The 24,634-nt window shown below is 48.4% G+C and overlaps 1 protein-coding gene across 7 annotated transcripts in view; it reads left to right on the forward strand.

The window, feature by feature from the left end:
• The first annotated feature begins 867 nt into the window (after window positions 1–867).
• Window positions 868–24,634, forward strand: part of ADAR (adenosine deaminase RNA specific) — a 28,823-nt gene continuing 5,056 nt past the window's right edge. Inside the window, exons 1-13 of one of the 7 annotated variants that reach the window (XM_087943802.1) lie at window positions 868–1,050; window positions 11,839–13,294; window positions 14,261–14,468; window positions 15,206–15,363; window positions 16,936–17,071; window positions 17,146–17,381; window positions 18,377–18,536; window positions 19,286–19,457; window positions 20,636–20,729; window positions 21,012–21,131; window positions 22,299–22,432; window positions 23,522–23,704; window positions 24,044–24,156. In XM_087943802.1, the coding sequence (XP_087799928.1) occupies window positions 11,883–13,294; window positions 14,261–14,468; window positions 15,206–15,363; window positions 16,936–17,071; window positions 17,146–17,381; window positions 18,377–18,536; window positions 19,286–19,457; window positions 20,636–20,729; window positions 21,012–21,131; window positions 22,299–22,432; window positions 23,522–23,704; window positions 24,044–24,156 (3,126 nt within the window). In that variant the 5' untranslated portion in view covers window positions 868–1,050; window positions 11,839–11,882. Of the gene's footprint in view, window positions 1,051–1,322; window positions 1,477–3,664; window positions 3,776–8,578; window positions 8,687–11,838; window positions 13,295–14,260; window positions 14,469–15,205; window positions 15,364–16,935; window positions 17,072–17,145; window positions 17,382–18,376; window positions 18,537–19,285; window positions 19,458–20,635; window positions 20,730–21,011; window positions 21,132–22,298; window positions 22,433–23,521; window positions 23,705–24,043; window positions 24,157–24,634 lie in introns of those variants that run through there. The other 6 variants (XM_087943803.1, XM_087943800.1, XM_087943801.1 and 3 more) reach the window with 6 other exon arrangements.

A 24,634-nucleotide genomic window follows, 5' to 3' on the forward strand; every position in this document is an offset into this window, starting at 1 on the left:
AATCCCCCAGCCGGCGTCCTTAAAAAGTCTATACTTAAATCACGCTGGCTGGAGAATTTCAGATTCAGAATGAGTGGAAAGGGACCTTGTAGGTCATCTAGTCCAACCCCCTCCCCCAACCGAGCCCCCCCAAAAGCAGGAAGTTCAATTCTGGGAGTTGAAATCCACCCAATCTTAAACGGGGCCAAGTTTGAGAAAGATGGGAAAAAATGGAAGCAAAAAAAAAAAAAGGATGGAGTTTTTAAGGCGCTGCTGATTTTGGCGGCTGGGTATGGACTACAACTCCCATCACCCCGCGCTCATCTGTGAATTCGAGATCCATCCTTGGTTTTATATGCTTTCGAGACCTTTTAATAGGGCATTCTCTTTTTATATCCGTTATTATATGATGAGCCACCGTGAGTTATGTCTGGGAGATTGGTGGTCATATCGTCAATCAATGTAGATGTGACAGCTGTGGAACTACAACTCCCATCATCCTCTGCCAGCCTAACTTTTATTTATTCCTTTATTCTGCACTCTGGTCAGCTTACAATTAAATTAAATTACAATTAAATCTCCTCCCCCTCCTCTCAACTCCATCCAAGCCACTGGGCTTCTTCTCTCTTTTGGACTACAACACCCAGCATGGCCCTCTCCAAAGCTTAAAAACCAGGGTGGATCGTGGAGGGTGGATCTTGTAGTCTTATCTAGACCTTAGACGTGTCAGTGGACCACCCCCGGGTTTAAAAATCCTCTTTTCCCGCCGGTTTCCAAGGTCTGAGGTAGACTTCTCCTAACCCTGGAGGCTCTATTTCATTCCTTCAGCGGAGCCCGCCAGGAGCGCTCTGCGGTTGCCATGGCGAAGCGTCACGCCCCGTTGACGTCAGAGCGGGGGGGGAGGAGGAGGGAGAAAGAGAGTCCTCGTGCGCCGCGCGCTCCGCGTGACGCAATCACTTGCGCCCCCACAGCACGGCGGGGCTGAGGGGAAAAAATAAAAAGAGAAAGCGGGCGGCGGCCTCCCTTTCGATTGCCCATCTCCAACCGGGATTTGCTCCGAGTGCGGGAGAGGTGAGTCGGCCTCCCCCGGCTTCGAGCCGGGAAGGCGGCGAGGAAAGCGAGGCAGCGACGGTCGCGGGGAAAGGGGGGGAAAGGCGGACGGGAGAAAAGCAGCGCGGATTGAGCGGGAACGCGTTGGGGGCTTGGTACGCATGCGTGGTGCCGGGGAGCGGCTCGCTGGGCCGCGTCGCGCGTGCGCAGTAACGCCCGAGGTCTTTTCCCCTCCCCAAGTTTGGACCCAATCTTCGCTCTTATGGAGTCGTGCGCGCATGCGCGCCGGCGCCGTCCGTGGTTCCGGGTCCCGCAAGCCTCCAGGCGTGCGGTGGGCGAAGGGGCGGGGATGCACCCGCCCCCCCTCCGGCTGCCTTTCCCCAACCTGGCGCCGTCAAGAGGCGGGCGCCCCTGCTCCCATGCTCCACAGCCTGCCTGCTGGCTGGGGTGAGGGTTTTGCAACCCAGCTCTTGGAGAGGGAAGGGGGCTGAGGTTGGGGGGGGGCGCCGAAAAGGATGGGGAGGGGAGGGGGAGATGGGGGGGGGGCCTTAGCAATATAAATGGGGTGATCTATTGCATGCCTATTGGAGGGAGGGGAAGATGGGTGCAGACACACGTGGTGGCATTGCAAGAACCCAGCCTGGTTTTGCCTGGAAATAAATACATATAAACAAAAATAAAGATAAATTAAGGGGAGGATGCAATACCCCAACTTAGAAGGAGGTTGCACCTGTCTGGCTTGCACAGGGAGAGGTCGAAAAAGGCCATCCAAACAAAGGAACAGTTAAGTTCCTGGTAAAATAAAGTAAGTTGCTAGTCCTCATGGATGCAGAGGCAATGCAGATGCACGGTGCAGAAAACTGGTGCCTTCTCATTGGATCAACCCTGTGCATTGCTTTCCTTCCCACCCTCCCACACAGCTTCCATATATAGGGGCAAGTCCTCAACTTACTGAAGGACTGAAGGACCGTTTTTTTCTCTCTTAACGACCGTTGCACTCTCCAAATTCTTGACGCTTGGCAACCGACTCGTATTTATGACAGTCGCCGCAGCGTCCCCTTTGGTGACATTCTGATGGGGGAAACCAGATTCACTTCACAACTGGGCTCTATAAACCACTGTGATGATTCACTTAACAACGGTGGCAAGAAAGGTCACGAAATCGGGCAAAAAAAATCACTTAAACGTCTTGTTTAGCAACGTCAATCCTAGGCTCAATGGTGGTCGTAAGTCGAGGACTACCTGTATTTATAGCAGGGTAGCGACAATGATAAAAATTTGAATTTGCCGCCTATTATGTTCCGAGGGATTGCATTTGCCACTAAAATAAGTTATTTTGAGTTTCTGTTTCAAAGGAGGCTGCTAGGAAGGGTGTGTTTGTGTTGGTGTGTGTGTGTGTGTGTGTGTATCATAATGTTCCTTGGAGTCAACGTTGAGACTCCTGACAACTGCCTGGATAAATTCCTGTAGTTTTTATGGCAAGATTTCAGGAGTAGCTTGGCATGGTTGTCTGCTGGGAAGAGAGAGAGGATTTAGTAACGGAAAGAAACCAAGGACCATCAGATTCACCCAGGTTTACAAATCATTTATTTAATTTTGTATATAATTCCCCACCCCCTTTTTAAAAAAATCTAACCCTTATCTTGGATCATGTGTACAATAGAATCTAAATGGAAATTTGGAAAAGACTTTTCTACAGAAAAGTAGCATTTGCAGCTCAGCCTTGGCAGTCTCTGAGCTGGGTGGTTTCCTTGCAGACCTTTCATGACCCAACTAGGGAACATCATCAGTGCTAGAAGCGAGTGGGGTTTGCTCTCTATTTAGTTATAGCAGCCCTGCTTCACTTCTGTCACTGATGATATAACCCAGTTGAGCCGTGAAATGTCTGCAAGAAAACCACCCAGCTCAGAGAGCATCCAGGACCCCATTTTTCTACTGTATATGCTTATTTATTTTATTGTATTTATTGAAATCGCCTATTCACCCATGGCGACTCAAGGCGGCTTATGGAATATGAAAACCAATCATTCCCCATCCGCCACATCGTTCTTGTAACAAGGCTTACAATTCTACAAACAGGAGTCAAAATCAGGATGCGTTGGTTTTTTTCAAAAAAAAAAAAGAGCAGAATTGAATTTATTCAACCCATCAAAATCCAACGTTTTTCCTTTCAATTCAGGCAGGATTTATAATGCCCCTTTGTTACTGTCTCCCAACAACAGCCCTGTGAGGTTGGGTCGGTCTTAAGACTACCCTTTGCTTCTTCGCATCTATTTTTGAAGGATAAGTGTAGGATCCCGGGCAGCAGCAACTCCTTACCCCCAAACCCAGAACCTTTATGCGAGAGGCGTCCAATTCAAATTTCATCATGCTTGTTTCCGTCTGCAGAAGAGAAATTGGGATTCAGTGGATCTTTGGGGGGGAAAGGGGGACTACCATCTCCATCATCCCCATCCAGCAGGGGATGGTGGAGACAGCGACAGAAGGCGCAAAATTGGGGGTGGCGGGGGGAACCCAAATGCCTTGTGCAAATCCAGCTTTAAAATGACTGGGAAACTGGGAAGAGGAAGGAAACGGATTTGCCCTTTTCAAAGATGGCGCCGGCGGGCTCGGCAGCGGGGCCCTGGGAAGGCCGCGGGGGTCGCGCTCTCCAAGGCGTCATCGCTGCTCGCCGGCGCTGGTCCCCGCACAATAGAGGTGGCTTCCTTCGGAGGCGCCAGGCGAAACCGCCGAAAGGGGAGGGGAGGTAAGGCCGAGGCCGGGGCCGGGCCCGATCGGGGCAGGGGCGGCGGGTGCAAAAGGCCCGCCTGGGAGGGAAGGGAAGCCGCGGCAAGCAGACTCTGGGGGCGTCTGCCCGGCTCCCCCAGGCCTAAGTGGGGCAACGCAACTCCAGGCAGTGTGATGCAATCCGTTCATGAACGTGTGTGCTTGGTTTTTATAGAATCATGGGGTCGGAAGGGACCCTGGGGATCTTCTAGACTGACCCCTTGATCAGGGCAATTCCATGCAGTTCATAGATTTTAGATGCTTCATTTTCATGGAATCATAGGGCCGAAAGGGACCCTGGGGATCTTCTAGACTGACCCCTTGCTCAGAGCAATTCCATGCAGTTCATAGATTTTAGATGCTTTATTTTCATGGAATCATAGGGCCGAAAGGGTCCCTGGGGATCTTCTAGACTGACCCCTTGCTCAGAGCAATTCCATGCAGTTCATAGATTTTAGATGCTTTATTTTCATGGAATCATAGGGCCGGAAGGGACCCTGGGGATCTTCTAGACTGACCCCTTGCTCAGGGCAATTCCATGCAGTTCGTAGATTTTAGATGCTTTATTTTCATGGAATCATAGGGCCGGAAGGGTCCCTGGGGATCTTCTAGACTGACCCCTTGCTCAGGGCAATTCCATGCAGTTGGTAGATTTTAGATGCTTTATTTTCATGGAATCATAGGACTGGAAGGGACCCTGGGGATCTTCTAGACTGACCCCTTGCTCAGGGCAACTCCATGCAGTTCATAGACTTATATGTTTGGATTTTATAGAGTCCTAGGCCTGGAAGGGGACCCTGGAGGTCTTCTACACTGACCCCTTGCTCAAGTGCAATTCCCTGCAGTGCAGTATGGTGCAACCCGGTATGAACCACCATGCAGCAAAGGAAAGGACACAGATCTCCCCACCACCACCACACTGTGTCAGCCCCTTATCCCAGCCCTGTTTGCTTGGAAGTAAAGCCCACATGTGGATTTTCCCCCTGATGGAACCTCCAGCTCTGGCAGCAGAGTTTCTGATTCTCAGGGAAGAACGTCTATCGCAAAAGGAATGCATTGAACGTGGTGGAATTCTGTCGCTGTCTTGGGCTCTTAATCTTAATTTATAGTCTGTCCTTTTCTGCAGATTGGATCGCAAATGGTTGACCCGTTTTAAAGTCATATTTGCAGAAGTTTTGTTTTTTTATTCCGCCTTCTGTCTTCTTCCTAACCAGTCCTGCAGGTCTCTTCATCACCAGGACTTACTGTAAATCCACTTTTGGTCTTGCTCAGACCGGCCTTCTATTCTGGCCTTCTCTTTATTATAGCCACCAACTAATGGCTTGTGAGGAGTGGCTTCTCTTTTAGAGGAGCTCCTAGTTTTTCAAGGTAGAGCATCTCTGCAGCTGGAGGATCCACTGAGCAAGAATTGGATTAGAGGACAGTGCAAAGTTGGAGTTGTTTATATTGTTGAACGGTCTTTATATTATTTCTTCCTTATAGTTGTCACACTTGGCTCAATAAATAAGGCAAGGTGATTTCCAGAGAGAGGAGTTTAACATATTTCTCACATCGGCACATGTATTCTAAAGCAGATCCCAACACCCAGAAATGTTTACAAGAAACAAATCGGTGATTTGGATAAGTTAAAATAAACCCTTAGAAAAATCGCTGTCGTCTCCCTGGCGGTTGTTTTAAAGTCATATAATAGAAAATAAATGGATGTATTATTCAGTAGCAGGCTTACTCAAGGCTTTCTCTATGGACATCCGCACAGAATATAGATACTTGCTTTATTTAACTACCAGAAAGTCTTATTAGACATACCGAATGGAAAAATCGGATAATTATTGTGCTAAAATGTTACTGGCCAGTGCACTTTATATACAAATAGGCTGAATGAACATGAACACCTTTGTGTCCTTTCAAATCTCATTTTATTCTTGATTTAGCCATGGCAGGTACAATTTAAGGCTTGTGATGAACCGTACGGCCCTTCAACTCCACGGTTTTAGAAGGAAATTTAGAATTTCTCTTGAAGATAAAGGAAGATCTTTTTCCTTTGATAAGAAAATGACACGTTTGGCCTTGACTCCCCAATTCCAGAACGTGCTTTGAATAACTTCCCTCCCAGTTAGTTTAAACCCCCCCTAAACCTCCCCCCATATCAAACAAGGAAGTGTGCTAACTGTTCCTGTATTGAAATTTCATCTCCCTGACTCAAGTAACGGGCCAATTTAGACCAAGCACGGAAGGTGTTCTCAGTTGGCCGTTAGACAGTGCAATGAACCGTAGTGGGGAGTGTGTTTCTCTGGGGTGTGCGTTTGTGCATGCAAGTGTTCAAGGCCAGAGATGAGAGAGAAAAGGAAACAGGCTTGTTCGTACAGGTGCATCTTGCCCGTGGTCTCGTGAAAATCCCCTTTGCCAATCCAGGTAGTCCTCCCCTTACGACCCAGAATTTCTGCTGCTAAGTGAGAAAGTTTGGCTGTGTTTTATGACCCTTAACGCCACCGTTGCTTGGCAGAAGGTCGCGAAATGGGAATGCGGGATGCTGCCACTGTCATAAATGTGAGGCAGTTGCCAAAGGATCTAAATTTGGTCACATGGGGATGGTCGTAAGTTTGGAGAAACGGTCATAAGTCACTCGTCGATAAAACAACAACCCTGCAAGGTAGATTGGGCTGAGAGCGATTGACCCAAAGACCCTCCCCATTAGAAATATCGTAAGGAAAAGAACTGTGTTAATTGGCGGTAGCAAAAGATTGGAAGACTCCCGCTCGAACGGGAGGTGGGGTTGGACTAGAAGACCTCTAAGGGTCCCTCCTGCCTCCGTGGATCTTTCCCGAGACCAGATTTCACAAAGCTGCTGCCCTTTTTTGTATCTTTGGATAAAATTTGTGAGCCAGGAAAGGAACTCCTCTTAAATTCTGGCTGTTTTCCATGGGCTGAGGCTGGACTTATTAACCCTGGGTTTTCTGTACAGGTGAGCGTATAAAACCCAACACTTTGACACTCACCTGTACAGGTAAGCAAGACTGGTGGGTGCCCTTAAGTGAGGTTGTCAGGCTCGGTTGTGGCTTATGCAAGTCCCCGGGGCCATCGTCGAGGTCTTTGTGGTTTATCTTCCACGCGTCTCGGTTTGCACCTGGCGAGGTGAGCCTGTTATTTGACCTTGTTAACCAATACCTGGGAAGGAAAGTTTATGGTCTCCTGTTTACAGCCGTCCTTCGTGTGTTGTGATAATATCTCCAGATCAATTCGTGCTCCTTGGCGCCCGGAGGCTGCGATCTTGAGATCACGGTCTGTGTGTCGAGAGGGTATTGTGAGGATGGGGGTTAGATAAGGACCCTGAATGTCGGGTAGGGGTTTTCTGAGTTTCAGAACAGCCGAATCCAAGAACGGGATTCAATTTTTTCTTCTTCTTTTTAATCCTAAATTAACATTGGTAATCAAAGAAAAAGAAGAAACTGAATATTATATATGGTATGGGGTTTATTTTATCAATGGTTGGAAAATATAACAAATTAAAACAGACTAGATGAATATATAAAGTAATAAGATTGTTAAAAAAAAATAGATAGATTAAATAATGGTTATAAGAATAGTTATAATTGTGAGCACAAGATATATGTACCCAGTCGACACACAATTGAAATGAAATGGAATTATTATAAAATAAAATAAAAAAATCAAAAAAAAATCCTAAATCCAAGAACGTAATTTAATTTTCTTCTTAATCCTAAATCCAAGAATTGTATTTTTTTTTTATCCTCCACCCAAGAATAATACTTTTTAAGTTTTTAAATCCTATATCCAAGAATGCCATTTAATTTTTATTTATTTATTTTTAATCCTAAACACAGGTAAACCTCGGCTTAAGACCAAAATTAAGCTCCCAAATATCTGTTGTTAGGGCAAAAGTTTGTTAAGTGAACGCTGCCCCATGTTATGGCCACTGACATTCACTGAACAAGAAACCTCGTAAAAACAGGGAAGATTCACTTAGCTGTCTCGCTTAGCAACGGAAATCTTGGGCTCTGTTGCGGTCATAAGTTGAAGACCATCTGCTCAGTGTACAAAGATAATTTTCCCAGGCTGAAAGGGGTGCGTTATGTACGTAATTTGAGTGTCTGGGTGTGTGTTTGCGTCTTTTCTTGCAGTAGCACCTCCACCAATCCATTTTTTCAGTGCCCCCAAACAGCAGCCGTTAAATGAGTCGTAGTTCGAACAGCCCTGAAATGGGTCGCAAACCGAGGACGGCCTTCCCGTTTTGGCGGTCCCTACATTTTTATTATTTTGCAAACCCAGCGAAATCTGCATTCCTTCCTCCCAATCTTTTCCCATTTCTTTTCTCTTAAGGTTGCTATATCTGGCCCATCCCAGCCAGGTTGGCAGACTTTAAAGAAATAAAGTTCTTTTTTTTGGGGGGGGGGGGAAGAGACAGTGGGGCGAGAAGGCACCTGGCCCTCCAGCCCTGCCCACAGGAGATGATGAAAGGGAAGTGAAATTTCCATTTTCAAAGGAGGGTGTGATATCTTTTTCTGGCCACAAACCCCACCCTCTTTGGGAGAGGAAAGAGCCAGGAGGAGGAGAATAGAAAGTGAAACTTAACTTGGGGTTTGTTTGTTTTTTGCTTTCTTTTTTTTTCTTCTGAGCTCTGTTAAATAGGGGGAGGCAGATCCTTTGACCCTTCTATTCTCCCTTGGCAAAGCTGCCCCACCCCCTGGCTGGGAACCTCCTCCCCTTATGCCTGGCACGCTTTCCTCTAGCGTCGGTCTGAATGTGTGTCCGCGTTGATGCCACACGCATGCACCCCTCGCTCCTTCCATGCTGTGGGGACTGGAAGTTTTTCTCCCAGCCTTTGGCCAGATTGATGCCATGCACAAACCTCGTCACAGGAAAAAGAAAAAGGGTAAGCTTTTATTCAGCTTCTGTCGGGCCAGTAACTCTACTCCTTTTTCCTCTCTCCCCCCAACCTTCTCGCCCTCATGTTGAGGTGCAAACAGAGCCAGCTAGCTGGAAAAATCCACTCTGCCATAGTAGCCGTGGTAAATATTCACAACTTGGCGTGGGTCACTTCGCTTTGGAGGTTTTCCAGGGGGTGGGAACTCAGGTTACCTCCAGAGAGGAACAATGGCACCCCCCACCACCACCACCACCCCTGTCCATTTACCCAGGAGTAAACCTCCTAGCATTTGAGCAAGGAGCTGCATTACGACACGGGATGAGCCGAGTCGAATTTGTTCCTGGGCGAAAGGAAGATTTTTAAGGGCTACTTTTGAGCCTAAAGGAGAGTTAGGTGGGAACTGCACTTTGCTGAGTTGGAAAGATAAGGAATTGGGTTTGGGTTTAGAAAGTGAGAACTAAATGCGTCTGTTGTGCCTCTGGTTTTGGGTTGTAATAATTGAAGCACGAGACATTTTTCTGTGGGTTTGCCAGGATTTAATCCTGGTGTCTTAACGTTTGAAATCTCCCACGCGCAAGGGGGTCCATTTATATAGATATAGATATAAATATAGACGGATATTTGTTTGTTTGTCAAACATGTACAAGATAACAAGTTCAGGTATGAACATAAACATGAATCAAGGAAATAAATACAGATCAATGGGGACAGTAAGACAGGGACGGTAGGTGCGCTTAGTCGTTAACAGGCAAGATGTTATATGTTAGATATGATAGAGGTAGGTAGGTAGGTAGATTTTTTTTTTCCAGGATTTTGAAAAGATTTTCCGACTCTGCAGCTGGGCGTAAACTTCTGGTTTTTTTGATTTCCAGAATTTTACATTATTATAAAATTGTGTGTACTATTGTGATTGAAGCTGAAGAAGTCATTGACAGGCAAGATGTTATATGTTAGATATGATTGATTGATTGATTGATAGATAGATAGATAGATAGATAGATAGATAGATAGATGATAGATAGATAAATAGATTTTTTTCCAGGATTTTGAAAAGATTTTCCAACTCTGCGGCTGGGCGTAAACTTCTGTTTTTTTGATTTCCGGAATTTTACATTATTATAAAATTGTGTGTACTATTGTAATTGAAGCTGAAGAAGTCATTGACGTGCAAGATGTTATATGTTAGATATGATTATGATAGATAGATAGATAGATAGATAGATAGATAGATAGATAGATAGATAGATGATAGATAGATATAGATGATAGATAGATGGATAGATAGATAGATAGATAGATAATAGATAGATAGATAGATAAATAGATAGATAGACAGACAATAGATAGATAGATAGATAGATAGATAGATACACGATAGATAGATAGATAGATAGATAGATACACGATAGATAGATAGATAGATACACGATAGATAAATAGATAGATTGATAGATAGATAGATAGACAGACAATAGATAGATAGATAGATAGATAGATAGATAGATGGATGATAGATTTTTCCCGGGATTTTGAAAAGATTTTCCGACTCTGCAGCTGGGCGTAAACTTCTGTTTTTTTTTTTATTTCCGGAATTTTACATTACGATTCGATTTTTTACGCTGCTGTTCACTTGGCATGGGTTTTGCATGCATGCACACACACAGACACACAAACACGTACACACCCTTACCTTTAAGGGACCTCTGATGGTTTCGATTAAAGAAGGGAGAGGTATGGTTGAGAATTGCAAAGGGGAAGTGAGAGAGGGGGTTAACAATGATTTGGTCCACTTGAATAAATAAGCGTTTAGAAAAATAACAGTGCATTTGTAAAAAATAGTTTTTACAAATAAAGAAGGGAGAGGTATGGTTGAGAATTGCAAAGGGGAAGTGAGAGAGAAGGTTAACAATGATTTGGTCCACTTGAATAAATAAGCGTTTAAAAAAATAACAGTGCATTTGTAAAAAAATAGTTTTGGGGGGTTTCTTTTGGCAGTTCTATCTAATTTTATAGGATTTGGGGAAGAAAGGATGGCTGTGATTGTAGGGTGAGGTGGTTATTATTATTATTACTTACTCATTAAACATGAAACTCGTCAACTGAACAGTTAAAAATGTAGCACAAATATCATTGGCTTTGATGGTTGATACAGGTTGCTGCCAGCATCCTAGGTGTTGTTGTTGTTGTTATGATGATGCAAATGTGTTCTATTTGGTTTAATAGGGTGTCCCGTCCTGCTTGTACAGATTGGTGTTCTTTGTGAATGACACTCCACAAACAGTAGTTAAATTAGTTAAGCACAGGGCGGTCTACCAGAAACCTATCAAAAGTTCTTTTAATTCTCTGTACAAAGATCAGAGCGGTTAGACCAGATCGACCTTCGATTCGGTCTGGCACAACGCAAGCTGGTGTTGGAAGAAATATCCTTCTGGGTTCAGTTCTGTGGGCTTTTGGCAATTGCTATAGCTTTACCTGGAGATCTTTGTTATGTAAAGTATTCTGGCCCAGGCCTTAATGACCCACCCACTAACAAAGGTGGGGATGAGTTTCTGCTCTTGAGTTTCTACTCTTTTTAGGGGAAATATTTTGCCTTTTTTTAAATATTTCCTAGGGTATTTCAATTTTCTAGGAGAAGGGCGGATGCTAACTTCCTACACTGGAATGCCAGTTTGAGCCATAAGTTCAATTTCCAAAGAAATTTGCTTCCAGGTGAGCAAACGTCAGTCCATTCCCTTTGGGAGCAAAACTATTCTCTGTTCATCCTTAACTATTGCCAAAAGATGCTTAAAAACCCAGCTAGAAAACAATTCTCAGGTCCTTTAAAAAAAATTTTTTTTTAAAGCACAAATATTTGCAAGGGAAGAAGGAAAGATTTGGGAAGCCCAAATCCAGCGAAATTTAATTTATTTATTTATTTTAAATTAAGGAACAAAACTGGTTGTGTTTGGAGATAGCTTACCAATCCCTGATTCTTGTCAATGTTCATAAAAGAGCTTCTCTCTGACCCAGCTTGGCAGGGTGCTTGAGGTCTGGAAGATTGCAACGCCAGCGGAGTTGAGGCTGGGTGGAAGGGCCGCCGGCTGGCAGGCCACAACGCAACAGGTGCAGCCGCTGTCTTGCAACCCGGTTTGAAGCATACCTTGTTCTCTCTTGGCCAGGTTCCTCGACATCGACTGAGAATGCCTTCGGTCGCCAGCATGCTATGAGTAGATTCCTTGCTGGGAACACCGTTTCAGACCAGACCTCACCTGAACCCGATAGACTCGAAGATTTCCGTCAAACGCAGATCCTCTTCCTCCAAGGAAAACTTTCCGAAGCTCCTCTGCGGAAGCCCACGGGGCAGAGATCCCAAGAGCCACAAACATCCATTCCACCGCCCCGTTCGAATGTATGGTACAGCTACAGGGATCCCACCAGAAGACCTTCCTGTCAGGATAGCCGGTCACCCTTTCCTCAGAAACCAAGTGACTCTGCAGCTTGTCCGGAGGGTGGAGTTGACCAACTCGTCTCCAACTTCCAGGGGCTGACCCTGAACACGCAGGGCGTTGAAAGGCACCTCCTGGAGACCTTGAGGGATCTGAAATCTGGGCAGACCGCTTGCCAACTGGCCTGCCAGCTGCGCCTCCAGACGAAAGTGGTCAACCATCACCTCGACAAGCTCTGCCACCAAGGGCGGCTGAGTCGGTCGGAGGCGACCCCGCCATTGTGGAGGCTAGCGGACGTCCGCGACTGCTTGGAAGCAAGCCGAGAGGGACGTCCGGCCAGCCAGGAGAAGGACTGCGGCCATCTTCTCGACTTGGGGACCGAAGAAGACGACGAAGGAAGTTCCGCTTCTGACCAGGAGGACTCGGTCGGTTCCCCTGACATGGCCGAAGTCAAGGAGAAGATCTGCAGCTTCCTCTTCGGGGTGACAGACTCCACGGCGCTCAACCTGGCCAAGAACATTGGCTTGACCAAAGCCAGGGATGTCAACGCCACCCTCCTCGCCTTGGAGAAGCTGGGCGAGGTGCACAAGGAGAACGCCAGCCCTCCCCGGTGGTCCCTCACCGACAACAAGCGCAAACGGATGCAGGTCAAGGTCAAAGCCGAGGAAGTCCGGCAGGCGGTCCCGCCGGACTCCGAGCCCCCGGCCCCGTGCCTCGAGCCGGAGGCCCCCGCCGAGGTGCCCTCCCCTCACCCTTCTCCCCCTCCGCCTCCGCTGCTGGAGAGCGAGGAGAAGAAAATCGAGAACGGGCAGCAGGCCGCCGAGCCCATCGAGCCGAGTGGCGGTGGGGGGGCCTGCCCTCCGTGGTGGAGCCCCTCGTGCAAGCGCTCCCGCTACCGCCGCTTCTCCCCTTATGACCTTCTCGAGAGCAGCCACTGGGCCACCGACGACATCCCCGAGGACCTGAATGCCATCAGCACCCAGGACGAGTCGAGATACGTGATGGAGTCCCCCCTGTACCCCAGCTACACCACCCAGTTGGACACGGCCTTCCAGTGCACCCCCTTGGAGAAGCTGGTGGCCTGCCAGAAGAAGAACCCGGTCAGCGGCCTGATCGAGTACACGCAATACATGTACCAGCACTGCGAGTTCGTCTTGCTGAAGCAGAGCGGGCCGTCGCACGAGCCACGGTAAGGAGGGGGGGAATGAGGGGGGGAGAGGGTCCTTCCTGCAGAGAGAGAGAGGGAGACAGACAGACAGACAGAGACAGAGAGAGACAGAAAAAGAGAAAGAGACAGAGAGAGAAAGACAGAAAGAGAGAAACAGAGAGAAAGACAGAAAGAGAGAAACAGAGACAGAAAGAGACAGAAACAGACACAGAAAGAGACAGAAACAGACACAGAGAGAGAAAGACAGAGAGACAGATAAAAAAAGAGACAGAGACAGAAAGAGAGACAGAAAGAGAGAGACAGAGAAACGTGGTAGCCTGTCTCTAAAACCAGAATTCCCCTTAAGTTTTCTTGTTTTTCTCACTGCCGATTCTCTCTCTCTCTTGCTCTCGTTTTCTTTCATTTTCTCTCTCCCTCTTTCATTCTCTTTTCCCCATTCTCTTGTTCCTTTCTCTCTCTCGTGCTCTTTCATTCTTGCACTTTCTCTGTCTTTCTCTTTCTATCTCGTTTTCTTTCTCATTCTTCGTCTCTTATTTTCCCTCTTTCATTCTCTTTCTCTCTGTGTCATTCTTTTTCTTTCTCTCATTCTCTTTCATTCTTGCTCTCTTTCTATGTGCTTTTCTTTCTATCTCTCATTTTCTTTCTCTTTGTCTCTTATTTTCCCTCTTTCATTCTCTCTCATTCTTTTTCTTTCATTCTTCTTGCTCTCTTTCTCCTTTTCTCATTTTTTTTCATTCTCTTTGCATCTTATTTTCTCTCTTTCTCTCTCTCATTCTTTTTCTTCCTCTCATTCTCTTTCATTCTTGCTCTCTCTTTCTCTATTTCTATCTCTCATTTTCTTTCATTCTCTTTCTATCTCATTCTTCCTCATTTTTTCTTTCATTCTTATTCTTTTTCATTCTCACTCTCTCTCTCTCTTGCTTTCTATCTCTCGTTTTCTTTCATTCTCTTCCTTTCTCGTTCTTTTCTCTCTCTTCTCCCAACAAGGTTTAAATTCCAAGCCAAGATTGACACCCGTCACTTCCCTCCAGCCGAAGCGGGCAGCAAAAAACTGGCCAAGCAGGAAGCGGCGGCCATCGCCATGAAAATCCTTCTCCACGAAGCCCAGAACGAGGGGGAAGACAGCATGAAGCTTGAAACGTCCCCCGATGAGGACAACTCCCCCAAGGAGGAGGAGGAGGAGGAGGTGGTGGTGGTGAGGAGGCCAGGCCCATGTTTTTTAGCAAATAATATTTAAAATATCGCTGCGAAATGTCAGCTGCTCCGGATCCAGCTGCCTTTTGCAATTGACCGATGGGGAGTTTTGTCAATGCCGACGGTGTTCAATTGCTATCCATGATGGTTTGTGGCACAGCCATCCAGATGTTTCCGACTGGATTGTCCAGGGATAGGCAGTTGTTTAAAGGGTTTTTTTGTAGGGTTTCAGCTGTCCCAAGCCAAGCTGCCTCTTGCAATTGACCGATGGGGAGTTTGTCAATGCCGGCGGTGTTCAATTGCTATCCATTATGGTTTGTGGCACAACCATCCAGATGTTTCCGACTGGATTTAGCACGCTTGTCCGGGGATAGGCAGTTGTTTAAAGGGTTTTTTGTAGGGTTTCAGCTGTCCCAAGCCAAGCTGCCTCTTGCAATTGACCGATGGGGATTTTGTCAATGCCGGCAGTGTTCAAGGAACGCCCCAGATGTTTTAGGGTTAAACCCAAGGCACCTATCCCACCCTAGTCCTACCTGAGCTTTCTTTTGCCACAGTCCTTCTATTTTGATTTGCAAGTCTTTGTGTTTGGGGGGATTTTCACCTGTTCTTTCTCTTCTGCATGTCCACCATCCCTTATTATTATTATTATTATTATTATTATTATTATTATTATTATTATTATTATTATTATTATTATTATTATTATTATTATTATTCTTCTCCATCCTTATTCTGCAGCCTGAGCAGGCCTACCCCGGGCTCTCGCCTGCCGTCCCACAGCTCAACTTCCTCTGTGGGAAGAACCCCATCAGCGCCTTGATGGAATACGCCCAGAAGATGGGGAGCGTGTGCGAATTCAAGATGCTCTCTCAGGAGGGGCCGCCTCACGACCCAAAGTAAGCTCAGAAAAAGAGGGGGATCGCTTTTACACCCAGCCCTCGACGTACGACCACAACCTGGCTAAGCGGGACAGCGGTTTAAGGGAATCCTGCCCCATGGTGCGACTGTTCTCGCCACGGACGTTAAGTGAATCCCTGCAGTTAAGTTAGCCACACTCTTGACCTACAAACGGTTCGTTTTAATGTCTGTTCAATGGCACGGAAGCAAAGTGATTTTTTTCCCCCACCCTTAAAAGCAACCATTACGGCATCTCCGTGGTCACAAAATTCAGACCCTTGGCAACCTGACTCACATTCACGACAGTTGCAACATCCCGGGGTGGGGTCACATGGTCAAAATTCAGAGACGCCTGGCATCTGACTCGTATTTACGACGGTTGCAGTGTCCCAGGCTCAACACGATTCCCTTTTGTAACCTTCCGGCAAGCAACGTCATTGTGGAGAGTAACAACCGTGTGTCTAACTTAACTGCAGCGATTCGCTTAACGACTGGGTAAGGAAGTTGGTAAAACACGACGAAAACATAACCAATGTCTCCCTTGGCAACAGAAATTGGGGGCTCAATTGTCATTACTCGAGGGCTGCCTGTGTGTGTTTGGGGTTTTTTTTCTTGTCCTTTTTAATTCACATTTTTTGAGAACGTTCGTTTCTACTTTTGTCTCCTTTTTTTCTTCCGTATTTTCATCTTTTGAATGAAATCAAAATTGTGAATCTTAAGTGAAAAAAATTAAGCACCTTTGCCTTCACCTAGCTGCTTCTCGTACTTTTACAACCCTGACTCAGTTCCTGCCCCCCCGCCTCTAAATTGAATGAGGCCCCTTGTCTTCATTCATTAGGCCAGGGTCACCAACCTTTTGGACCTCAGGGATCCCCAAAGTCACAATTTTAAATCCCCGGGACCAGAGACCTGGGAAAATCCCCCCAAAAGTCTGCAGGACAATCCCCCACCCTGTTTTCCTGCAGATCAATCGTTCTTTATTTGGGATCGTGGGATACTGTCTCCAGCTCCATTCTCAGGGGGGGAGAGAGAGAGAGAGAGAGAGAGACTTTTGGCTGCATGCAAAGAAAGCAGCAGAAGCTGCAGAAGTCTTTCTTTTTTTTCTCTCCCCAAACTCCACCAGAAATGAGTCTTTGCTAGTGCAGCCTCTTGGAACAAGAGGCTTTGCAGGGTCCCAAAGACTCATTTCTGGCAGAGTTTGGGGGAGAGAAAGAAAGACTTTGGCTGCTTTCCTTGTGTGCAGTCAAAAACAGAAGCGGAAAGAAGCAGCCCGGTGGCCAGGCCAGGCACGTGGGGCGAGTGGGGCAAGTTTTCCCCCTCTGCCCTTTCCCCCCTCCCCTCAGTACCTCGTGTTCTTCGCGATGCAAGCCTTGTGTTCCCAGGGCCATGTCGGCGGTGCAGCCTTGCGTTCCCGCGCAGCCTGGATTAATTGCTTTGGGGTGACATTTCTCTGCGGCCCACTGGTTGGCGATCACCGCTTTAGGCTGATATGTCCATAGTTGAATCCGAATTAAACCCCCGTGAAACTCCAAATTGAACCTGGATTTATTCCTCCCCCGGGCTCCATCCAGGTTCCGATACTGCGTCAAGCTGGGCGAACGCGTTTTCCCCGCCGTGGCCTCGAACAGCAAGAAGGGAGCGAAGCAAACGGCCGCCGAGGTCGCCATGAAAGGGCTGATGGGCGATCCCGCTTACACACCTGTACCGGTAAGACCTTCCCCCCCACTTCCCCCCCCCTTTGGCATCGCAAGCTTCGTCCACCTGCTTCATTCGCAGCCCAGATATCTCTGTGTCCTACGCTTCAGGTGGAAGCCCCGTCCGAGCCCATGTTGGACGTACAAGGTAGCCAGCTGGCCACTCCGGAGGAGTGTAAGACGGTCAGCGCCAAAGGCGTCGGAGAGTTGATCAAGTACCTGAATTCGAATCCGGTCAGCGGACTCCTAGAGTACGCCCGGGCCAACGGTTTCGCGGCCGAATTCAAGCTCATCAACCAGACCGGCCCTCCCCACGACCCCAAGTAAGTCCAGGGGGCCTGCGGTACGTCCGCCTCGCCCCTGACCCTCCCCACACCCATGATCAGCCTCTCTCTCTCTCGAAATCTGTGCCATCCTGAGCTGCGTACAGGTAGACCTCCGTTTAATGACCACAATCCATTTAACGACCACAAGCTTTGAGCTTCCTCGCACTAAGTAAAAAACTACAAATCCATCCCCTATACACGTGATGGCGAACCTGTGGTGCAGGCAAACTTACCACGTGCATGTGCGTGCTTCACGGCTGATTTTTGGCAGGTTGGAGGCCTTTTTCGGCCTTCCAAAAGGCTTAAGGCTTCTGCAGGTTTGCAGGCCGAAAAACTAGCCTCGTTTTTGTCACTTCCTGTTTTTTTCTGAAAATACCGGAAGTGACGAAACGGGGCTAGTTTTCGGCCTGCAAAAGCCTTCCTCAAGCCTTTGGGAGGCTGAAAAAGGCCTCAATTCTGGCCAAAAATCAGCTGTGAGGCGCAGTGCAGGTAAGGGGGCGTCACGGGTGGGTGGGTGGGGATTATGCGCACATGGGGGAGGGGTGCATTGCTTTCTGGGTGCTGGACAAATTTTTGGCGCAGGAGCCCCAAAAGGTTAGCCACCACTGCCCCTCTACCCATCACCACCTCACATGGCCCAATCACCATCCATCCCAAAGTAAGATTTCCATTTCACTTATGTGCCGCACTACATGACCTTGAGCCAGCAAAAGAATTTTATTTTGTCTAACTGGATCTACTCCAATGAATTCCTCCCTCCCACTTTCCCAGGCTCAATTGTGGCAGCATCGCATCTCAATATGGCTTCCGAATCTAAGCAGTCCCAAATCCCCCCCCCCCTCCTTCCCCAGTGGCGTTGTAACTTCAAATGGTCGTACGTCGAGGACTAGTTGTCATTTTTTTTTTTCCCCGGAGCCGGGGCAGCGTGTCAGCCCCCTGGAGATCCGAGCTAGACTCCCGCCTTGATTCTGTCCCCACCCTTCCCCCCGCAGGTTCGTCTTCCAGGCGAAAGTGGGCGGCCGCTGGTTCCCGTCCGTCACGGCGCACAGCAAAAAGCAGGGGAAGCAGGAAGCGGCCGACGCAGCGCTGCGGGTTCTCATCGGGGAGAACGAGAAGGCCGAGCACGCCGCCGAAGGGCTGGGCACCACGGAGGTCAGGGCTTCTCTCGCCTCCTTCGCCGGCTCCCGGGCCGGTCTCATTCCCCCGCTCCTTCTGAAGGCAGCTTCTGTCCCATTGAATATAGAATAATCGAGTCGGAAAGGATCTGGGAGGTCATCTAATCCAACCCCCCCCTCCCCGCCCCACCCAAACAGGAGACCCTACACCAGTTTCTGACCGAGGACCAGTCCACAGTCTCTTCTCGAAAGCCTCCAAGGGTGAAAGTTCCCACCACAACGTCCGTCGGTTGATTGCTCTCTCCCTGTCAGAAAATAGGCTGCTGGACTCGGAGCCCTTCTGAATCCCGCCGGAGGGCTGGTTCAGATGTCCTCTTAAGTTCCCTCCCCTTTCTCTGCCCGGCCTCACTCACGGGGTTGTCGTTGTTGTTACAAGCAGGGCAAAAAAAAAAAAAACAGGAAACATGAAGGTCCGCAGCCTTTTGTTCCAAGAGGGAAGGCAACCTATAAATAAAACCAAAAATTTTAAAAAAAACAAAAACCAACCCACAATTATGGGAACTTCACAGCCACACGATTCAACTTGGAACAGTCACTAAACGAACTGTCGTAAGTTGAGGACTCCCTGAATTGAGGCTCCCCCTTGTTTTAACACGTCTCGCCCCTTGGCTTCTGGTCTGCATTCTCCCCTGTCCCCCAAAGGCCAGGGATGTGACACACACACACACACACACACACACAGAGCTCGGAAAGGCCGTTGCTGACCCTTCCTCCGTCCCGTTGCAGCTGCCGGTCAGCGGGAGCACCCTGCACGACCAGATCGCCATGCTGAGCCACCAGCGGTTCAACGCCCTGACCGCCCGCATCCAGCACAGCCTGCTGGGGCGCAAGATCCTGGCCGCCATCATCATGAGGAAGGGGCAGGACGGGCTGGGGGTTGTGGTCAGCATCGGGACAGGTAAGGGGGCGTTTTATTGTGGCCTGAAAAGCGGGGTGGACCGGAGGGGGAGGGAAAGAGAGCCAGAATTTGCCACTCGTGCTTTTGGAGGTGAAGCAGAATGGATTCTTTTCTGGAGAGAAAAGTGGGGAGGGGGAGGTCGTAACTGCAGGGAAGGGGTCGTAGAACTGAACTTAACGCATCGGGGAAGGAGACCAGCGGCTGGTTCTCTTTCCTTCTCTCTCTCTCTCTCTCCCCCCCCCCTTTTAGCTTCGCCTTCCATTTCTTTCCTCTTTTTACCCCCGTTTTCTTTATTTGTATTTGGTTTTGGTTTTGGTTTTGATAACAAGACTAAAACGATAAATCTATCAGACAGAGAGAGAGAGAGAGAAGGGAGGAAAGGAAGGAAAGATTTATATACCACTTCATCACAATGCTTTTACAGCCCACTCTAAGCAGTTTACAGAGTCAGCCTATGACCCCCAACAATACAGATAGATGGATAGATAGATAAACGGATGGAAGGGGAGGAGGGAGGGAAGGAAGGAATAGAAATAGAAATGGGTATAGATAAAAGATGGAGGGAAGGGAAGGAAAGAGAAGGAAGGAATAGAAATAGATATGCGTATAAATAAAAGGATGGAGGAAGGAAGGAAGGAGAAAAGGGAAGGAGGAAGGAAGGGAAATGGGAAGGGAAGGAGAGAAAAGGAGAGAAAAGGGAAGGAGGGAAGGAAGGAATAGAAATGGATATAGATAACAGATGGAGGGAAGGGAAGGGAAGGGAAGTGAAGGGAGAGAAAAGGGGAAGGAGGGAAGGAAGGAATAGAAATGGATATAGATAACAGATGGAGGGAAGGGAAGGGAAGTGAAGGGAGAGAAAAGGGGAAGGAGGGAAGGAAGGAATAGAAATGGATATAGATAACAGATGGAGGGAAGGGAAGGGAAGGGAGAGAAGGGAAAGAAGGAAGCGAAGGAAGAAAGGAATAGTGTTAGACGGGTAGTTAGATAAATGGAAGGAATAAAGATCCATGAGTAGATAGATAAAAGATGGAAGGAAGGGTAAGAAGGGAGGGAGAGTAAGGAAGGAATAGCGATGGGTAATTAGATAAGGAGATGGATGGCAGGGGAAGGAAGGAAGGAGGGGAGAGAGAAGGGGAAGGAAGGAAGGAAGGGTCTAAGGTGGTCTCTTCCCTTGCCAGGGAACCGCTGCGTGAAAGGGGAGGAGCTGAGCTTGAAAGGGGAGACGGTCAACGACTGCCACGCTGAGATCATCTCCCGAAGGGGATTCCTCAGGTGAAAGAGGCGGAGGATGGAGGGGGGGTGTCCGTGAGCCCCGACCGCTGGCGGGAAGGCTGTGGTGGTGGGGAAATCGCCACGCCCGGTCCTTTTTATTGGGGTATATCCCCCACCAACGTGCCACGAGTATAGTTAGTCCTCGGCTTAACCTCCCCTACCCATTCAGCGACTGCTAATGGCGATGCCTCCGCTTAACGGCAAGTTTTCTTCCCCGGCCTCATCGTAAGTCGGGGATGCTTGCTGCGTTGTCCCTTCAACCTCCCCTCTCCTCGTCCCCAGGTTCCTCTACAGCGAGCTGATGGCGTTCGACCCCCTGGCGACAGAGGAGAGCATCTTCCAGCTGGCGGAAGACGGGAAACTGAAGATCAAGGATGACGTCAGCTTTCACCTGTACATCAGGTGAGTTGTAACGCCGCCACCTCTCACCCCGGCACGCCAGGTGAGCTGGGATGGTGTCGCCTGGACGCCAGGCGAGCTGCAATGCCGCCTCTCCACTGTACTCCAGGTGAGCTGGCGGGGGTGTCGTGTTTCACCTGTGCACCAGGTGAGCGGGGATGTTCACCTTTCACCTGCGTGCCAGGTGAACTATCACGATGTCGCATTTCACCCGGTACACCTGTAAAACGGAGGCTTGCCTCAGAGCAGCGGGGGAAAACCGACGTTTAGGTGACCAGGCCACAGGCAGTCCTCGACTTAACGACCACGTTGCAAAGCGAGAAATTGGTTAAGCCTCCTTTTATGACATTTTTACGAGAAATTGCGACTCCTTTTACGAGAAATTGCTTTGCCTCCTTTGACGACATTTCTCGCCACGTTTGTTAAGCGAATCCCGGCGCCTGAATTTCGATCCTCGCGACCCTGTGGTGCTACCGTGGTTTGCTTAATGACCGTGGCAATTTGCTCCACGGCCACTGCTGAGAAAGGTCATATAAAAATCAGGCGCTCTTTTACAACCGTCCACCGTCTCGACGGGTCCCCTTAACCGTCGTATGTCGGGGACTCCCTGTAGGAACTGGGGAGGCATAAGGGGAATTTTTTTTTTCAGGTGGGGGTGGGACTGTGCCTCTCTTCTAACTCGGTTTGCTGGAGTTGGTCTCCAGCGGGGGAACTCTCTAAACCGAGTTAGGATTCAGCCTCATTGCTTGCGGTGCGTGTGGGTTTTTGTGTGTGTGGTTTTTTTTAAACAAATTTTATTAATTTTAAAGACATACAAAACATAAATACACAAAAACACAAAACATAAAAACATAAAAAATCTTTTTTCTGAAAGTTGCTTGATCCCGGGTTAAAACTCTTGTTACAGACACAAATTCATATTCATTTTACATACCATTTCATCTTATTAACATTTTCAATTTTCTATATAGCTTCTCCTCTCTTTTAAATTTTCTCAATTTTATTTTATTTATCTCCTCTCAATTCAAATCATAATATTTATTATTCTTTGTCTGTTCTATTTCCAGCTATCCGTTTATCTTTCTTCTTTAAAAAAAACTTCTCCTATACACTAAATGGAGTATGATGCCTTTATCTCTTTCCCGGGTTTGTGTGTTTTGTGTTCTCCAGCACAGCGCCTTGCGGAGACGGCGCCCTCTTTGACAAGTCCTGCAGCGAGCAGGCCAACACAGCTGGAGAGGACCAACACCAGCCCCTCTTTGAGAACCCCAAACAGGGGAAACTGCGCACCAAGGTGGAAAACGGTAAACAGCCCAGTCTGGCGGCGTGAGAGACCCTCCCCTCGAAATCGCTGGGGGCGGCTGGGGCTCCAAAGCTTCTAATCCTCATCGCTTCTAGGGGTGCCACCGTCCTCGATCGCCCTTCGCTCCATCGATTTGGCAAACGGGGGGAATAAAAGGGCCCAAGAGGATGAGCTGTCCAGAGAATGGAGATTGGGGTGGGGGGGGGTGTTTAAAATTTATTTTATTTTTATGGGATTTGGATCCCACCTTTTATTTTATTTTTTTACAAATAACTCGAGACTCCTCCTTCCTCCTATTGTCCCACAACAACCACCCTGTGAGGTGGGTTGGGCTGAGGGAGAGGGACTGGCTCCAAGTCACCCAACTGGGTTTCATTGCTAAGGCGGGACTAGAACTCCCAGTATCCTGGTGATTGGCCCAAAGACACACAGCCGGTTTCCAGGCCTCAAGTGGGACTAGAACTCCCCGTCTCCTAGTGATTGGTCCAAAGTCACACATCTGGTTTCCAGGCCTAAGGTGGGACTAGAACTCCCAGTCTCCTGGTGATTGGCCCAAAGACACACAGCCGGTTTCCAGGCCTCAGGTGGGACTAGAACTCCCAGTCTCCTGGTGATTGGCCCAAAGACACACAGCCGGTTTCCAGGCCTCAGGTGGGACTAGAACTCCCAGTCTCCTGGTGATTGGCCCAAAGACACACAGCCGGTTTCCAGGCCTAAGGTGGGACTAGAACTCCCCGTCTCCTGGTGATTGGCCCAAAGACACACAGCCGGTTTCCAGGCCTCAGGTGGGACTAGAACTCCCGTCTCCTGGTGATTGGCCCAGAGACACACAGCCGGTTTCAGGCCTCAGGTGGGACTAGAACTCCCAGTCTCCTGGTGATTGGCCCAAAGACACACAGCTGGTTTCCAGGCCTAAGGTGGGACTAGAACTCCCCGTCTCCTGGTGATTGGCCCAAAGACACACATCTGGTTTCCAGGCCTCAGGTGGGACTAGAACTCCCCGTCTCCCAGCCCAAAGTCACCCAGCTGGTTTTCGTCTGCTGCATCCAAGCCATCTTTTTAAATTTGGCTCCTTGGGACTCCCCCGCAGGAGAGGGCACCATCCCGGTGGAGTCGAGCGACATCGTGCCAACCTGGGACGGCATCCAGCACGGCGAACGCCTGCGCACCATGTCCTGCAGTGACAAAATCCTGCGCTGGAACGTGCTCGGCTTGCAAGGCGCCCTCTTGTCCCACTTCATCCATCCCGTCTACCTTCGCTCAGTCACGCTCGGTAAGCTGAGCCGGTCACGCCTTAAGGTGGTGGGGACTAGAACTCCCCCCACAGTCCAAGTGGATTTGGCAACCAACGTATATTTTACACCTGTTGCCTGTCCTGGTGTTCAAGACGTTAACCGCCCAATATTTCCTTTGTATTGTGGTCCACTTTTTATTATTTATTTGTTCAATTCGTCCTTGATTCGCCCTGTTTCTAAGCCCCTCGCGGATGGATTGTTCTATAAACTATATATAAATCAGCAAATCCAGGTGGATGAGACCGCTCTCCTTACAACCTGCCTTTTTTCTTTTCTTTTTTTCTTTTAACCAACTCTGCCTTTTCTCGCTGTTGCAGGCTACTTGTATAGCCAAGGCCACTTGACCCGCGCCATTTGCTGCCGGATGTCCAAAGACGGCGACGCCTTCGGGGCGAGGCTTCCCGCGCCCTATTTGGTCAACCACCCCGAGGTACCTCCCGCGTTCCCCTTCTCTCGGATTAAATTGATCTAAAAAAAGAGTCCGAATTTTTTTCATCGAAAAGAGTCAGGATATATGGACGGTAGCACTTAAGAGAGCAAAAGACATCGCGGTCCTTTTCTTAAGAAACAAAATTGGTCTCTTTCCCCCATTTTCCTCCAGAGATTCCCCCCCACCCCCCAACAGCACAGTCAGATCGCTAAGCTCTACGGGTCATCCTCGTTTAGGGACCGCGGTTCCCTCTCAGGACTCTCAGTCCTGTCATAACTTTAAGAGAGAATGATCCTTGGCTCCATTGCTGAGAAAGGTATAGAATCACCAGCCCGGATCCCTAAATTCTCCTTTTCCCCTCCCTTAACTGTCCCTCACTGCCCACCCCAATATAACCCATTAAGTCCAAACAAGATGGTTTGGTAATGAAGCATAAATTGGTATGCAGGCCCCTCTCTCCTTTCAGCTGAGCGACCTT

The sequence above is a fragment of the Notechis scutatus genome, chromosome 14, assembly GCF_049901735.1.
Source record: "Notechis scutatus isolate UNSWTSFEM ecotype Mainland chromosome 14, rNotScu1.2, whole genome shotgun sequence".
Taxonomy (NCBI): Eukaryota; Metazoa; Chordata; class Lepidosauria; order Squamata; family Elapidae; genus Notechis; species Notechis scutatus.